General features: G+C 46.5%; 1 protein-coding gene across 2 annotated transcripts; it reads right to left on the reverse strand.

Moving 5' to 3' along the window:
- On the reverse strand, positions 8725 to 16585 carry LOC8075477 (translation initiation factor IF-2). Of its 2 annotated transcripts, none has more exons than XM_002457949.2 (2): positions 15245 to 16575; positions 8725 to 9213 (listed from the first exon to the last, which is right to left on the reverse strand). In XM_002457949.2, the coding sequence occupies exons 1-2, from the start codon at positions 16067 to 16069 to the stop codon at positions 9169 to 9171; spliced, it is 870 nt and encodes a 289-aa protein (XP_002457994.2). In that variant the 5' UTR covers positions 16070 to 16575; the 3' UTR covers positions 8725 to 9168. The 2 variants fall into 2 exon arrangements, with proteins under 2 accessions (XP_002457994.2, XP_021311226.1); XM_021455551.1 differs by lacking the exon at positions 8725 to 9213 and adding an exon at positions 9222 to 14325 and having other exon boundaries at positions 15245 to 16585.

The following is a 17963-nucleotide window of genomic DNA, read 5'->3' on the forward strand; positions in this document are numbered from 1 at the left end:
TGATGACCGATGAGTTAGATGATCTAGCAGGGCATCGGTTAAAGGCTTTAATGAGTATAGAAGAAAATAAGAAAAGAGTTGCTAGATGGTATGATAAGAAAGTAAAGGCTAAGGAGTTTGTCGATGGGGATTTGGTATGGAAATTAATTTTGCTAATCGGGACTAAAAGTTTGAAGTTTGGAAAGTGGTCTCCTAATTGGGAAGGTCCTTATCGGATAAGTCGATCGGCTCCTGGTAACGCCTATATTCTAGAAACCCTCGAAGGAGTTGAATTTCCCAGAGCATTAAATGGCAAATATTTAAAGAAGTACTACCCCAGCATATGGGTCGATGCATAAAAGTTTAAGTGCCGATAACACTCCTATCGGCTGGATTAAAATGTATCTGGGGCCAGACTTAATGTTTCAAAAGATGCCGATAACAGTCCTATCGGCTAGACTAAGACATTAAGGAAACTGAAATGCAGAGGAGCGAAGACATGTTGCCGATGAAAGCTTCAGACGTTCAGCAGCGCCTGCATCGCCGATATGGCGCGCAACCGGATTTGGTTGGCTGTTTCTATCTCTTTGACATCATCGTCGGCAGAACCTTCTATCGGCCTCAGCTTCTTCTTTAACTGAAGCGCTTTGCGACCATGGGCATTTCGCTCTTGCTCGAGGTGCTTGATGGTCTCTGGCAGTTGGATTTCTTCTTGCTGGGCTTGGGATAGGGCATCCTCTACTTGCTTGAGTTCGGCCAGCAGGGCTTCTCTTTTGGCCGATAGATCAGAGATTTTCTGTTTCAATGCATCGCCTGAGGACTTCAAGGTGCTGATGTTCTTGTGCTTCTCATCGGCTAGGAGTTTCTCTTTCATCATTTCCTCAGAAAGCTGGGTCTAAGCAGCTCTATCGGCAAGGCGTCGAGTAGCTCTCTGGTACTGCAGCTGACGACTCTCCAGATGCGCGGCTTGGAACAAGATTTCTTCGACATCGGCTGAAATCTGGCCTCTGAGAGTCCTGAATAGAACCTTGGTTGGATCAGAGTCATCGATCAGTTGAGCCGTGTCTTGGTGAAGGAGGGCTGACAATTCTTCCAGCTTGGCCCTGATCTCTGCCGATGTGATTCCAACTGTTTGGGAGGAACTTGCTTCTTCAGCTTCTTCTTCAGAGATGTCGATGGCGAAGGAGAATAGGCTGTCAGGAGAATCTTGTTCCTGAGAAGGAAAACAAAGTAAGTTTATATTCGGAGAATCGGCAAATAATACTGACGATAGACGGATGACTTACTTGCTTAAAGGCGATCTCTTGCCTTTGACTGGGAGGTGTTGATGAAGCTGCAGGCTGGTCGGCCGAAGATGCCGATGGAGCTATAGGTTGATCGGCCAGAGTTGCCGATGGAACGACGTCAGCTGAAAGTTAACAGAAGGGGTTATAAGATCGAAAAGGAGAAGCTCATCGGCAGTAATATTGAAGAGAGTACGTTACCCTGAGGAGGGATGATACTTGTCTGAATTGAAGAAACTACCGATAGTATGACTGAACCTGCTGGATCGGTAGTTTGATCGCCTACGTCGGCCGGCATGTCTTCTGGTTGGGGTGCTTCAAACTGAGGTTCTTCTTGCTGGAGTTCTTCCATCTGTGGTGCTTCCTGCATTGGTTGGGGAGATGGTGCTTGCTGCGTCTGGACTTCTGGAGAAGAAGGGGAAGACTCCACCGGGATTGGAGATACCGGAGGAGGAGGGGGAGTTGCCACTTTCTAGCGCTTTGTTCCAGCCTTAGTACCTTTAGTGCCCTTCCTCTTTGGTTGGCTAGACTGGGGGGCATCGGCACCTTGGCGTTTGACTTTTGCCGATGCACCGGTTTGCTGCAATAACAAAAAGGAGTTTGTGAGTACAGATATAACCGATATAAAGATGGTCAGTATGAATAAAAAGGTTTGACAAATTGCCTTGAAAGCCTACGCCAGAGTGGAAGCAGCTACCGTTGGTGATGTCTGAGTTCTCCTGGTGGTGACTTTCTTGAGGCGTACACCCCGATGCACGATGGAAGCCAGAGTGGGAGCATTGTGGCCGATTGAGGAGATCGGGCCTGGTGGAAACAAGTCAATCGACTTACCACTTCTACTAACTGATGGGGGGGTGTTGTCAACCTGCAAAAGGAAAACGAAAGTGAGCTACCGATGGAAACAGGATTGAAAAAATTGGAACATCAGTTTGAAATACTTACAGCGTCGTCGGGGACTTGGTATTCGGGGTCGATCATGCCGTGGTACGAGAGGGCTGATCTGCAGAATAGATGCTCTTTCCATTCTGCCCACCATAGCTTGTATGCCTGAGTAATAAAAGCAACTGGAACCCATTCTGACAGATCTGCATCTGTATCGACATTTGGTGGTAGTTGGGCTACTCGAATCCACTCAAGAAAGTTGGTGATGGGCTCTCTGGGTTTTATCACATCGGCATAACAAAGCGCAATCGGCAACTGGCCGAAAGCTAACTGACGAGCTAATGCCGATGGATTGTAAAATTCATAAGTTTGGGGAGAGGTTTTTGTGCTACCAAAGAAATTCACTGGTATGGCTCTAGGAGTCACAATTGCCATCATCACCTCATTATCCCTGTCAAGAGCTTCATCAAATGGATTGAAGGCCAGGGGGAGCACACTGTCTGGGTCATCATAGGCCAACCATGGTCGTTCATCTCTGGCCAAGCCCTCATACAGAGTCTGGAAGAATCGGCCGATCTGATCTGGATTACCCCCTGAACCAGGTAGAACTATGACAGCTTCGCCAAAGTTCAAGGGGGCGCGTGTTGCCGATTTCTCTTCACCCAACACATGATTTTCAGCTATATCTCTTGGGAAACGCTGTGTGAACAAGTTAAAGTCGAGGCGCTTATGCAGATGCAAATTGAGCCACATATTAATAAACCACCAGGGGCCTCCCAAGTTGCCGATAGACTGGCCGAGCAGGAGTTTCTGGGCCACCTGATGGAGAAGATGGTAAGCAGCGCCAAGCAAGTATCGGCCGAGAGGAAATCGGCCACCGTTAGCCAGTCTCTCTGCTGCCGACAGATAGACGGAAGTTGGTCCTGCCGATCGACCACAGAATACAAACTTGTCCAGCCACATGTTCAGAAAGGTGGTTTGTTCCTTTATGGTGACAGGTCCTTTCCCACGATACTTCTGAATGTACCCTGACCAGCCGCCGATAGCGCGAGTCTCCACTTTGGCACTAGGAGCAGTATCAAAAAAGTGGGTTCTATCGGCAGAAGATACATCTAAACCGGTGAGCATGGCTACATCGGCAAGGGTAGGAGAAGCAGGGCCATGGCCAAAGACAAAAGCATTGAGGGTGTCTGACCAAAAGTAAGACGCAGCTATCAACAGTGACTCATTCCTGTGCATATCGGCAATGGATAACCTAATGCATTGATCTAGCTTTCTCTCGCCCCACTGGACTTCATTGGAGTTGCTGACCCTCAAGAACCAATCTTTCCACCCTACGGTAGGGCTGGGCCAAGAGCGGAAGGTGTCTTTCCATAGATCTAAAGAAAAGTTTTCGGCTCTGAAGGGGATCCTGTTGGTTTCTGCGTTAATAAGATCAGTTGGATCTGGGTCCCCTAGAGGGCCGAGGCATTGAAGGTGTGGTTGATCGGTGGGGATGACAATTTTGTTAGACAGCTCCTAGTAGTTTTGGGAGTAAAGGAAATACAAAAAAAAGGGGAGAAGAAAAGGAAGATATTCAGTAAAATGAATTGCGGATGAACAGGGATACGAAGAAAAATACAGGAGATAGGATGGAGATCTGACCTCAGGGACGACGAAGCCAATGGCCATCTTGCCGCGAAGCGTTTGAGGGCACCGGAGTTGATGAGGAGGAGTGCTTGTCGGAGGTCTTGGAGATTTTGAATGGCGCCGCCGCTGGAAAAGTAAAGTTGGGATGGTGGAATGAAGTGATGGAGAAGGAGTACCCGAGAAGGAACTATTTATAGGACAAAACGGGCAAGGGCAAATCTGGCTTATCTCTTTGCCGCATCCGAGAAACCCGAGGGTGCTCAGGTAGATATGGTAACTGTTCGCACGATAATCAAGGGATTGTGCAGGTGATTTGACGGGAAGCGGTCATTACCTGGAGATATTTTACTGTGCGGGATCTTCTGGTCGGTCCATCGGCAGCGTACTGTAACGGTCATATTGCCGATGGGCGGATAAAGTAAAGGTAGCCGTTTGTACGAACATCCTGATTAGTCCATCGGTAGGTCTTCGTAACGGTAATATTGCCGATGTGCGGATGAGAAGGAAATGCCCGTTCAGGAAGTTGAGGATTTCGAGGAATCTGTAGGAGAATAGGATCGGAGTTGTTCAGATTGAGGTTGTCGGTTACCAGATTAGGAGCATTAATTGCGGGAAAATGCATCATTACTGCAGAGAATTTCGGAGCATTAATAGTTTCATACTCCGAAATTGGGGGGCATGTGTTGACACCGTTTTTGGGCACGTGTCCAGGATGGCAGGATAAGACGGCAGTTTGTGGTTTACAGGATGAGTTGCCGATGAGGATGGTTGCCGATAAAGGAGAGGTTGAACGTGACTAAGTTTACGGGCGATGGTGTGTCTATGCCGATAGCTATGATGAGGAAGTCTGCCGATGATTATGGAGTCTGCCAATGATACAAAGGGGGAGTCCGGAAGCTGCCGGTCGGTTTGTGGAAGAATTTCAGTTCGTCACGGGGGATAGCTTTGTTATTTCCTTATTTATTTAAGTCGTTTTGTATACGGATTCCGTGTAATTTGGAATTCGAATTCTAATCGTGTCTGGTTGAAGCTCTTTGAGCAGGGTATAAATATAAACCCTAGGACCTTGTAATGAGACATCTATCAATCAATCAAACACACGTTTTACTCATATTCCAGCATCTACTTTTTAACGATTTCGTCATACTTTTTTCTCTTTTATTACGAGTTCTTAGGAATTCGTCGACTTAAGCTCGGCGTGTTCTCGAGTTCCGCGTGAGTACCTCTTAGCCGTGACATCCGGGCGCATCGCTGTTGTCAGGACTAAAGTATTCGAGTTATCACCTTTGCCGATAGTAAGGTCAAATCGGCTGGCACGCCTTAACATTTGAATCGGGTATTAGCCCTTTGTGTTTGCAGATCAGTTTTGCATCAACAACCTGTTGACGTGCTCCATGGTCGATGTATCATCCTACCCAGAAAATTTAGTAAAATCCAGCACTTTGTACTGATTTGGAAGCGGGATTAAATCATATGCAGGAGGATACAGTGTCCGATAAGAGTAAGTGTTGACTTTGGGTTTTATCCCAAATTGGTCTCTCATCACCTCAGCAATCTTATCGGCCCAATAAGCATCGGCATCTTGCCGATGAGGCGGTTGCGGATCCGGCACCTGCTGGTAAGCTTCCACGTGTCTGTGCGGTGCACGAACTGCATGGAACATTGGGTTAATCAATGGGCTACCCATCTGCTGACCACCAAACTGTTGCCCGCCGATCTGCTGTCCAAGATTTATCGGCTGGTTGGGTAACCCTTGGTTCTGGAACCCGAGATAGATCTGGCCTTGTTGAAACCCAGTAGCGTGATGATTTTGTTGGTGCATTTGCGGAAAGACTTGCTGCCCAAGCCCTCCACTATTAGCGTTCATCGGCATAGGCCCTGCCGATGACTGGTAATTGGGTATCATCATCGAATTGACATACCCTGGCTGAGTCATAAACCTCTGTTGCATCAGCATTGAGTCTGCCGATGCGTTAGGCATCTGGAACGTTGCAGCTTGAGAATTCCCAGTGTAAGGCCTTGCAGTAGTAGTTGTAGTATACTGGGGACTCTGATTCATTGGCATATTTGGAGGTGCTGATGCCATAGGAGCCTTGCCTCTCATATCAGCCGCCTGGGACGTACCAGGTGTCTTCAACGTGAACTCTGGGGGCATACCAAAACCCCACCAGTTAGGAGGAGGAACCTGTCCTGACATTGCCGATGCCAACAGATCTGTAGTAAGCTTGATCGACTCATCTGATGTCGGTGGATTGGTTTTCATCGGCATAGATTGCGCATTAGTGACTCCTAACATGCTTGGAGGAACGGTAGTTTGTGTACCCGCAGCGGCTGTAGCAGTCGACGGAGCTGTGACTACCGGAGATCCTGGCTGATGATGAGAAGGGCCCACATAATTTGGTGGCAATTGTCCTTCCTTGAAAGTTCTAGCCACGGCATTGAAAACCGTATTGGACATCACACCAGCTCGATTGATCAAGGCATGGTTAATAGCATTATCAACCATGTCTTGAAGTTTACCAGGATTGACTTCAAAAGTAACCTGCCGAGGCATCGGCAGCGCTTCCTTCTGGATCACCTCGCCACTCCTGTTTACGCTGAAGGCCTTGAGACATTGTTGCTTGTAATCCTCCATAGCCTTCGCAATAGCTTGCTTTTGCTCATCCTTGAGGTTAGCTTCCGTCACGGGGATGACGTTCTCCAAGTCAAACTCAGTAGTCGACATGTTGATCTTGATCTTGAATCGGTCCCACCGGGCGTGCCAAAAGATGTGTTGATGCAAAAGTTGATCTGCAAACACAAAGGGCTAATACCCGATTTAAACGTTAAGGCGTGCCAGCCGATTTGACCTTACTATCGGCAAAGGTGATAACTCGAATACTTTGGTCCTGACAACAGCGATGCACCCGGATGCCACGGCCAAGAGGTATTCACACGGAACTTGAGAATACGCCGAGCTTAAGTCGACGAACTCCTAAGAACTCGTAATGAAAAAGGGAAAATATGACGAAGTCGTCGAAAAAGTAGATGCTGGAATATGAGTAGAAACTTGTGTTTGATTGATTGATCCATTGTTACAAAGCTCTAGGGTCTACTTTTATACCCTGCCCAAAGAGCTACAACCAGACACGACTAGAGTTCGAATTCCAAATTTAAACAGAATCCGTGTACAAAACGATTTAACTAACTAAGGAAAACATAAAACTATCTTCTCGTGACAAACTAGGACACCTCCACAGGCCAATCGGCAACCTCCATGTCCTTCTTCCGCGTCATCGGCAGACCCCCTTATCGTAGCCATCGGCACAAACACATTGTCACCTATGGACCTAGTCATATTCGGTCATCCCTTCATCGGCAACCATCTTCATCGGCAACATCTTCATCGGCAACATCTTCCGCAGATCACGTATTACTACCCTATCTTGCCGACCTATACCCTACCAATCTTGGATACGTGTCCAAAAACGGTGTCAACACAGTGGGAGTGTCCTAGGATCAGCAAGGCCATCTAGAACACCGATAAATCTTGTGGAGAGAAGTGTTGGATAGCAAGGGGATTAGAAGAGCTTGAGGTACAGATTGGTTTTTGATCGATTGGATAGATGAAGCTTTCAATGCACGTGATCCTATAATATAAATGGTGGCCTTATCCTAGTAGGATGCCTATTCCACGTAGAATTTACAAGTTTCCTATGAATTTGGACATGTTTCCACAAGAAAGTCTCAAAACAGATTTAGTCTGCCAAAACCGTTCTATGCCGATTTTAATAGGGCTTCGTCCACCTCCTGCCGACACAACTAGAGTAAGAGTTTGTTCATGATTTTGGGAGCTAGGTAACTGGTCCTCCTCTAATTCAACGCTTGCATAAATCAACATTTATGCATAAAAAACAAAACGGTGAGCACGTCGATGAGGCCCATCAACACACCATCGCCACTGCTCCTAACTAGATCTGCACCATCGTCGTTGTCGCTCGTCGCATCTGTGCGCAGCGCCGCAGGAAGGGAGCCGTGTGCAGACCGACGGAGAGCCTTCATGTCATCGCTGTCGGAGGCCCATTCAAGGATAGAGGAGAGAGTTGGAGGAGGAGGAGCTCGACGCACCGGTGTGGAGACGGAGGTGGCGCTCACCATGGATCCACTGCCGGGAAAGCCCCCACACGCGTCACGCCTTCGAGAGAGCCCCCACAACATGTAGCACCCACACATGCAGAGAAGAGAGAGCCGGTTGATAGAGAAGAGCATCTAAACCCTAACTTCTCGTATATATACGTGGGCACAAATAACATGCCTCTTTGGCCTTTTAGATCTTGTGCTTTTTTTCCTAAGATGGGCCTCATAAGAGGTCCACTGAAAATCCTCAACTATTTTAGGATATATCTAAATTTTATGACCACCTCCGTTAATGACTGAGGAGTGTCTCGTAAAATTATTTTTTAGTAGTGGCAAACCAGCCTAGGCTAGTTTACTGTTGTTGTCTGTTGAGGCGCTGCCCAAACTGACTTCGGTTGGATTTTACTGATTTTTACCAAATAATTTGCTGTTGCATTTGATCAGATTTTGGCTATCAACATGGGTGTTCCCATATCATATTGCTCATATTTCTCTCTCTAATGTTAAGCAGTGGCAAAGCTAAAGTAAACTAGAGGGGGGTGCAGATATGTATTTTAGGAGGTGCATACATGGTGAAATTTGAACCAATTCTATTGCTTTTATAACTTTCAGGGGTACCTTTGCACCCCCTCTTCATGTTGTACTTCGCCCCTGATGTTAAGATGTATTGTGCCGGTGCAGTCCACACTCCACAACAGAAGAGGAGCGCCATTTGTCAATGCTAATGCTAAGGAGAGTATTAGCTAATCAAGAATTATTGTTGATGCATGTTGTTATTTATTATCATTATCATTATTATTTCAAAATCATTGTCATCATCATCTCGCACGAAACGTCACGGAAAGTAAAAACCGTTGAAACAGCTTATATTGCGTTTCCGCTGTCTAGGATGAATATACATGGCAACCTCGCTGCCGCTCTGCGCATACACAAGCACAAGCCTCCGGTACGGTATTCTTCGCCAGATGGAAACCTCCTGCCCTGTACCAAGCTGTCCGTGGAGAGATCCACTGTCTTTTTTTTTTCTTTTTGGGATAGAAGAGATCCACTGTCATGATCGCTACACCAGCACCTAGCAGTGCTACTAGGTACAAATGAAAGAAAACCGAAGGAAAGATTTTCTGTTGACACGGGAGATATCACAAGCTTTGGCTACTGGCATGACTTGTGACGGCATTTTCTGTACTACCACTTCCCGATCTCCATATGGGCACCACAGGTTGGAATTTGGCGCTCCCGATGATTTCTAGTAGCATCGGTACCTCGTCGTCACCGAACTCTAGCTCCACGAAGTAATCTGCTTGACACTCCTACGGATGCTTGCCTGCCAACAGTTCCATTTGTGTCATATTATGTAAGGACGGAGATGGTACTCTAAATAGATATTTATGATTTTTCTTTAGTCTAATTTAATGAACTAAGGGTCTGTTTAGCAGGGCTCCTCTCAGGCTTCGGCTCTACCTCCTCCAGAAGAGTTCTGCCAAACTTTTTTCTGGAGAAACAATTTTTGAGTAAAAAGCAGAGGGAGAGCCGTTTTGGCGTAGCCACAATTAGTGGCTTCACCAAAACGGCTCCGGCTCCCCTAAAAGAGCCCCTCGTGAGGAGCCCTGCTAAACAGGCACTAAATAGACAATTTTTTTCTTCATTTTTTTCATTTAGTTTATTAAGTTAGACTAAAGAAGAACCACGAGTATGTATTTGGAGCACTATCTCCATCCTTAATGTTATGTCAACCAAAATAATGGACATGATTATGTGAGCAATAGTGTTGTTTTTTTCTAGCGTACAAGTCCATTTCATGACATTGAAAGAACAAAATGTTTACACAAGAACCTAAGGAGAAATCAAAGATTGTCAAAGTTCAGAGTAACAAGTTCATTTGATATAGATAGAACACAGATAACAACCCAACACTTTTCTTTGAAAATTCATCAACGAGCCAGAGTCATTGAAAGTACCTATCATGTATAATACACTAGTGCACCGGTGCTTTCTACTAGCGGCACTCCTTTTTTCTACTGGCGGTTTGAAATGAGCAGGCGCCAGTAGAGTTACAAACATGCGCACTTGCTTTAAAACCACCTGTACAAACTAGTTACACTGGCGGTTCTCGTAAGTCAGCCGCATGTGTAAATATGACATTTTCACTAGCCGTTTTCTTTAAACAACCGCTAGTAAAAACTATTGTAAATATGACATATATGTGTGTATGAATTTAGATTCAGATTTTCTTTTATAGGTTATACCTTTTAGATACTGTTGTAATTGATTGGTTGTTGATGCTAAACTGTCTGTAAACTGTTACAATTTGTTAGGTTTACTATCACATTAGTAATTAATGGTGGAGAGCACAACATATAAGGCATGGGGAGTCCTCATCTATGAGGCTAATCTTTTAGGTTAAGTTAGATCCAAGGTCTTGGTATGTTGTGGGCTCTGCTGGACCTAGGCCTGAGAGCAGTGCCAGCTCGTGGGTATAGCGAGCCAGGACGGTCATGCAATCTAATAAGTGGTATCAAAGTCCATGGTCAATAAAACCTGGAAAATCTCAAGAGCCACATGGTAACGGCAGAGCCCGTTAGTGCCTATGAGGTCACACGAATTGTGTGTCATACGGAGCATTGGACTCAAGGTCTAGATAACATCTTCCGAAGATCACACTGGATTGTGTGATGTGAAGAGTTGGGTCGATGTGTGACAGGGGAGGTTGTTAGATTTAGTCTCACATCAATAATTAATGGTAAAGAGCATAACATTTAAGGCGAGAGCAACCCTCACCTATCAGGCTAGTCTTTTGGGTTGAGTTAGGCTCAAGGTCTAAGTATGTTGTGGGCTCTGGTGGACCTAGGCCTGAGGGGTGCCGACCCATGTGTATAGCGAGCCGGGTCGAATTCTACTGCACACTCTAACACAATTTTCAATAGAGTAGACATGGCAGAGTGAAGATGAGTGAAAACAAAGTGGGCATATGTTCAGGGTGGACCTAGGCCTAAGGGGCACCGGCCCATGTATATATCAAGCCGAGTCAAATTCTTCCACACTAACATAATATTTTTAACATAGTAGACATGACAAAGTGAAGATGAGTGAAAAGAAGTGGACATATGTTCAGGGTTTGGTTGGGAAATAGCTGCCATCATGGCGGTTAGCTATCAATGAGTGTTGAATTTGTGATATTGCTATGATAGATGGTTATGAGGTGTTTTTATGGTCATATTACACATTGTTTGCTCTAATAAAAAGGTCAGATTCATGTTTGGAATGTAGGGCACTCGTAAGTATAACCATTGAGGTGAGTAAATTACATTATATCAGAAGAGGTTCACGATATATGTGTATAAGTGCCTCTAGAAGTTAGAGAGGCATGTAGAAGCAATAGAGGCAAACATAGAAGCTAAGCTAGATGGAGAGCCATACATTACACAATTACAAAAGGATATAAATGCTACCACTCCCTTGTAGTCTGAGCGGTAGCATCACGAATATTCAGGCTAGATCAGAACTCCTGGAAGGCAGAGGTTGAGAGACCCTTGGTGAAGATGTCAGTATATTAGGATGTTGTCAGGACATGAAGTATGTGGACTTGAACGATAGCAATGTGATCTCAAACAAAGTGCAGGTTGATCTCTACATGCTTGGTACATTAGTGCTAAACCGAATTGTTGGAGAGGTAGACAACACTTATGTTGTCGCAATAAACTAATGTAGCACAACGAAGAGGGTGGCAAAGCTCATCGAGAAGCTAACGCAACCATAAAACTTTGATGACACCATTCGTGATGACCCAATATTTTGCCTCAGTGCTAGAATGAGAGACAATCTATTGACGCTTGGAGGACTAGGAAACCTAGCTGTCACCTAGGAATACTGCATAGCCATTTGTCAATCAATGAGTATCAAGGCAACTAGCCCAACTGACATCAGAATAGACAATAAGATCCACTAGTGGCGAGCGATGAAGAGTTAAGCCATGTGACAGAGTGCCTTGGAGATAGCACCGGATGCGCCGGCAAGGTGAGGTTCCTAGGGATCATGCATATACATGCAAAACTGTTTAACTGCAAACACGATATCTGGTCACATGAATGTCAAATATAGTAGAGCACCAACGAGACTACGATACTGAGTCAGGTCATCAACAGGTGGACCATCGTGTAAAAATTTGGAGTGGATGTCGACAGAATGCTGCTAAGCTTGTAAGCACTCATACATCATGCTCCAGCTGCAAAATATCAAGTGTGTACTGCCGCTAAGAGAGAGAAAGTCCATCTCGGTGGGTGATAGAGACTCCTAGTAAGTGATGAAATGGACCCATATAAGTCATAGAGAACTCTTGCTGAAGTGTTGCAATAATATGTTGGAGAAGGCGAGTAGACAATGCAGTAGAACAATATGGTCAACATATAGCAGGAGATAAACCACATCAGAACCCCTGTGATAGGTCAACAATGATGTGTATGACTTCGCCTCAATAAATCCATGTGAGAGGAGGTGGGAGGCGCAAAGGTCCACGTATAATGTGAACAATCATCAAGTATAAAAAGACAGTGCTTGTAGCCCAAAACTCTAGCAAAATGTGTCGTCGAGAGGTCACAATGTATTAAGTCAAATTTATTAGAAGCTCTATAACTAGAAGAAGTAAAAGGCAAGTGCACATGGCGCCCGAGCTGACAAGCACGACAGTGATGTTTGGGATCATCTTTATTACACAAAATGACATTAGAGCTAATAAGCTTGGACAAAGCTTCACGACCAAGGTGTCTGAGACGACATTGATGCCAAAGACAGGGGTTGCAACAAGGGTGGCGGTGCTGGTGGAGGGCAAGAAGAACAGATAAAGGTCTCCAGAGCTATTGCACCTAGCAATCATGTTCTTGGTTTGCATGTCCTTCACATAAAGAACAAATGGGTCAAATTTGATGGAACAATTATTGTCTGTGGTAAAACAACAAATAGAAAACAAATTATTAATGATGCTTGGAATGACTAAACATTATTAAGAATAAGAGTATGGTGTGGAGATAAAGAAATGAGAACCACTAGTGTTAGATGAAGGATTGCAGGATGAAGGAGGAGAAATAGTAGAGAGTGTACCAGCATCCGATATCATGTGGGAGCCCTGACCAGAGTTGTCATTTGACTCAGAAGGTGCTGAAGGAGGGTTCAACATCATCGTGCTGAACGAGTGAGCCAAGGATGGTTGATCCCATGAACCACCCTGCATAGGGTTCCACAGCTGCTGTGGGTGCAGTGGCGATGACATCATCTGCTCCTGTGATGGTAGAGAAGCCGGCACGAACTGCTGTAGAGGTGGACTGCCTGACACTCCCCCATAGTAGGGTCCGAGGTGGCCGTAGGGAGGGAACCCAGTGCCTAGTGGTGCAGCAGCCATCGCCGAAGGAGCACATGAGCCAACCACGGGGGCGCGATCGTACGACCACATCTGCATTGTGCCCACCCAAGGGTGGGCAAAGGACGGATGCGGCACAGTGGCAACACCTAGAGCAGACGGTGAAGAACTGCCATGAGCGCTGGACTTGCTCCCACGACCACGGCGACGGTTGTTGTTGTAATTGTGTCGTGAACCATTGGGCTTGGAGGGACCAGCCGGGCACGACGGTGGGGGGCTAGCCGGACTAGTCGGGCATGGCGGAGGGTTGACCACCATGGCCGCAGATGGAGATGGTGGTGCAGCATCAAGATCGATCTCCTCTAGTTGCAGGTGAGTACGGGCCTCAGCGAATGTGGGGAACGGGCGATGCATCTTTAGGTTTGACACCATGTGCCGAAATTTGCTGTTAAGGCCGCGAAGGAGAGTAAGAACCATCTGACGATCACTGATGGGATCACCGAACTCACCAAGGGTGGCAGCCATGGTTTCAAGGCGGCGACAATAATCCCCAACGGACATAGAGCCTTGACGGAGGTTACGAAACTGAGTCTCAAGCAGTAGCGCACGGGACTCGCTATGATTAAGGAACTCATCCTCGAGGAACCGCCAAGCGCCGCGAGCGTTGAATGAGTGAATCATCAAGGACTGAAGGAGGTCGTTGGAGACGGTGCCATAGATCCACGTCAACACTGTGCAGTCCATTTGGACCCAAACAGGGCGGTCTGACAAGGCTTCATCGTAGAGGACGTGGCGAGTTAGGGCGTACTTGCCCAGCACCACGAGGAAGAGGCCACGCCATTTGTTGAAGTTGTTGGCAATCGAATCTAGGGTAACCGGGATCAACACCTTGATATTGAGGACGGCGGTGGCTTGCGCCCACAGTGTGGCATGATCGGCCTCGTGTTGGTCGAGGGCGAGCGCACGTTGGCGAACGGCTTCAGCAAGGCACGTTGCCTCGTCTGCGACGGCTTCATCAGCCATGGGGCCCGACGATTGTGGCTTGGCGAGCACGCGGAGGGCACCAGCGATCCAGTCAGCGGCTGCCTGGCGAGGAACGACGCAGGCAAGCGAGTAGTCAGCGACGCATGGAGCGGAAAGAGAAAGGGTCAATGGTGAATGATACCATGTAACCGTAGAGGTGAATAAATTATATTACATTTGAAGAGGTTCACGTTACATGTATATAGGAGCCCTAGAGAGAAGCTAGAGAGGCAAATGTAGAAGCTAAGCTAGATTGAGAACCATACGTTAGACAAGCACGAAGGATAATGTTGTGATAGCAAAATTCACATCATAGGAAGTGGACGATCAAATATACGAGCATCTCCAACAGATTGCTTCTACTCTCATGGTGTTGTAACCCCCATAAAGTACTACTATTGGAGTTGTAGCAATACACTAATCTCAAGGTGTTGTAATCTCATTTACTGCGATTTTAAGGTTTGTAGTGAAAATTATATAAAAGTTACACCCTAATTAGTAACTTACCTAGAGCGCCAAAATTCCTACGTAATTTTCTCTGTCCTACAACGGTTTAATTAGGATTTGCAGAACACAGGCAGGGCCTGACTAATTTTTGCTGTTTGATGTAATCGTTTTTAAGGCCTTGTTTTAGGTTTTGTTTAGTTCACCTCAAAAACAAAAACTTTTCAAAATTTTCCGTCATATCGAATTTTGCGACACACATGCATGGAGAATTAAATATAGATAAAAATAAAAATTAATTGCACAGTTTGCCTGTAGATCGCGAGACGAATCTTTTAAATCTAATTATAAAAACAAAAATGCTACAGTGTCAAAATCCAAATATTTTTTCGATCTAAACAAGACCTTAGTTGGTGAAAATTTTTGAATTTAGTTACTTTATTAGTACTTTCCAATCATGACTAATTAGGTTCAATAATAATAATTATAAAAGAAACAGATCATGGCACAAGAAAGCAGAGCAGAAACGAGGACGTACCCAGAGGTTAGACGTGGTCAAGCTGGGGAGGCTCCGGTTCCGCCTAAGCCTAAACCTCGTGATCCTCACCGAGACCCTCGGGGAGCCGTCCTCCTCCTCCGAGGAGACCTCGCGCCCGTCGGCGGGCCTCCCGCGACCGTGATTGTCCCCTCCGAAGCAGGTGGACACGGAGGACGAGGAGTCCGACGACGCCGGCGAGCACCACGGGGCGTCGGGACCCGCCGTCGTGTAGCGCTCATGGTTGCCGCGTCTGTTCTTGTTGCTTCCGGCCGCCCTACGCTTGCTCCAGGTCCGAGAGAGGAGTGCCGCGCCAGCACTCGGCGTCCGCCGGAGGGCAGCGCCGCCGCTCCGGACCCACCTCGGCGTCCTCCTGCCGCCGCCGCCGCGGTAGGGGCCCTGGAACACGGTCTTGGGGGACGACAGCGGGGTGTCCCCCGCGGCGAACGACGCTGACACCAGCTGCAGCCGCGGGGGCAGCTTGAGCGGCAGCGGACGCGCGTGGCCGCTGCTGTCCTGGTGGTCACCGCCAGTTTCGCCTTGGGGAACGAGGCCAGCGTTGGCAGCAGCCGGAGCCGGAGCCGGAGTGGTCGCCTTGGGGAACGGGGCCAGCGTTGGCGACGCCTCCTTGGGCTTCCCGGGCGCCTCCTCCCAGAGGAACGGCACGGCGACGAGCGAGCGGCGCGGCGGCGTGTCCGGCGGGCCCGAGAACGCTGCGCCGGCGCCCAGGTCGGCCACCCGGACGGAGCGCGCGCGGACGGCGAACAGCGCTGGCGCCGGCGGGAGGGAGTGCGACGCCGGCTTTCTGGTGCGTGCGTCCGCGTCCATGGTTTCTTTCTGGTGCAGTGGTATCGTGCGCACTCTGGGTGGGTGTAGTGAGTGGAGCACGGAGACGGGAGTGGCTCAAGAACCGGAGGGAGAGGAGCGTCGTCGTCGTCGGAACGCGTGAGCGTGACTTGGTGACGCTCCCGCTCGGCAGGGCCTCCCCTGATAAATGGAAGCCGCGACGAGTCGTGACGGCAAGCGCGCGCGATTACAGCTGGGGTCCCCCCCGTCTCATCCCAGTCTCCAATTTCCAACCGTGCCCTGTGGACCGACCGAGGATGGCTGGACAAAGATAAACTGTTCGTTTTTCTGAAAAACCAGGCCTGGCAGTGGACCTCAGCACCGGTCGGTAGCCACGCCCCAGCCTAGCTTGGGTTGCACGAGCGATGCATGAAACAAAGACCCAGCATTGCATGCGTTCCATACTTCCATGGCGCCCATAGACGTGACGTGATCGCTTAGCCCACCAAGACAAGTAGGACGGATAAAATCAGGTGCTCCGTCCACCTCCCGCCGAATTGCAGCAACAGTCTATTAATGTAAAATTTGTCCAAAGCTCTAGTAATGGAGTGGTTTTCTTCAGTGGTGTGGCTAGGGTCTAGAGCAAGGGTAGTCCATTTTAGATGTAAAATTATATTATAAAGAGTTATATGTGTAATTTTTATATTTTAGAGAACACATCTACTATAATTTATAAGCTTGAACTAAATTTTAAAAAGATCTATGGACTACCTGTCCGCCTAGCTAGCTCTGCCTATGATTTATTTATAGCAAATCTGAAAAAAGAGTTAATTTCTATAGGTTATGTAAAAATGCTAATATTTTTCTTTTCTTTTTAAGCTAGACATTGTCAAGGCATGCATCTGACTCTATTAGATGGGATTACTGTATTTGTTAAGTCAGTCTCAGTTAATTTCATGACACAACTAAGGCCTTGTTCAGTTTGCAAAACTTTTTGTGTTTTGACACTGTAGCACTTTCGTTTTTATTTGACAAATATTGTTCAATTATAGAGTAACTAGGTTTAAAAGATTTGTCTCGTGATTTACAGATGAACTGTGCAATTAGTTTTTGTTTTCATGTATATTTAATGCACCATGCATATGCCGTAAGATTCGATGTGACGGGGAATCTTGAAAATTTTTGGGAACTAAACAAGGACTAAGATTGCCACATCAATATTGGTAACTATGACAACAGGTGTCATTTAGATGAAACCCACACTCACTATAATTGACATATCAACTCAACAAATTTATTAATATGTCACAACATTAAATTAAAATGAACTCCTTTTTTTAAAAAAAAAATAGAGCTCCATAAATTACTCACTCGTCACAGTCAAATTGCTGGACACCAAGATACAAGTTTTAAGGTACATCATCTCAAACAGATTGGACACCACTAGACAACTTACAACCGAAAGCAGCTAACTCATTAGCTAAGCGATTACAAGACCGAGGAACATCCCTCACAATGAAACCAACAAACCCCTTTAAAAATAACTCCATTAAAACTGGCCTTAGAAGTTTTCCAAAATGATCTTTTGTTCGCTCATGGTTGAGGGCTAATACAACAAAGAGGGATGCCTTATACCCTCTTTTCTTTTTTGTTATTGCTGTTGTTTCACTGCAACGGCTGTTAAATTCTGAATAAATCTAATAAGTCAAGTCGAATAATTGGATCTAGTGAGCAGCGCGGATTTCACCCTAAAAACTTAACCATATGAGCTGGTGCAAACTAATTTGTTGTTTTCACTTCGAAGTATCCTTTCCTAGCCAGCATTCATGTTAGATAATTGGATAGACAGACTGAGTTTTTTTATAAAAGAAAAATTGCATCCACTTTTTCTTAAAAAAAGAAACTCCCTACACACAAACACGAAGGAGTGCATTTG

Source organism: Sorghum bicolor, chromosome 3, assembly GCF_000003195.3.
Source record: "Sorghum bicolor cultivar BTx623 chromosome 3, Sorghum_bicolor_NCBIv3, whole genome shotgun sequence".
In the NCBI taxonomy this organism is placed as follows: Eukaryota; Viridiplantae; Streptophyta; class Magnoliopsida; order Poales; family Poaceae; genus Sorghum; species Sorghum bicolor.

Coding starts and splice junctions, on each gene's coding strand:
- LOC8075477 (XM_021455551.1), bottom strand. CDS start 16,069: ATGGACGCGGACGCACGCACCAGAAAGCCGGCGTCGCACTCCCTCCCG. Junction 14,326..15,244: donor TGACCACGTCTAACCTCTGG/GTACGTCCTCGT, acceptor GTTCCTCGCCAG/GCAGCCGCTGACTGGATCGC.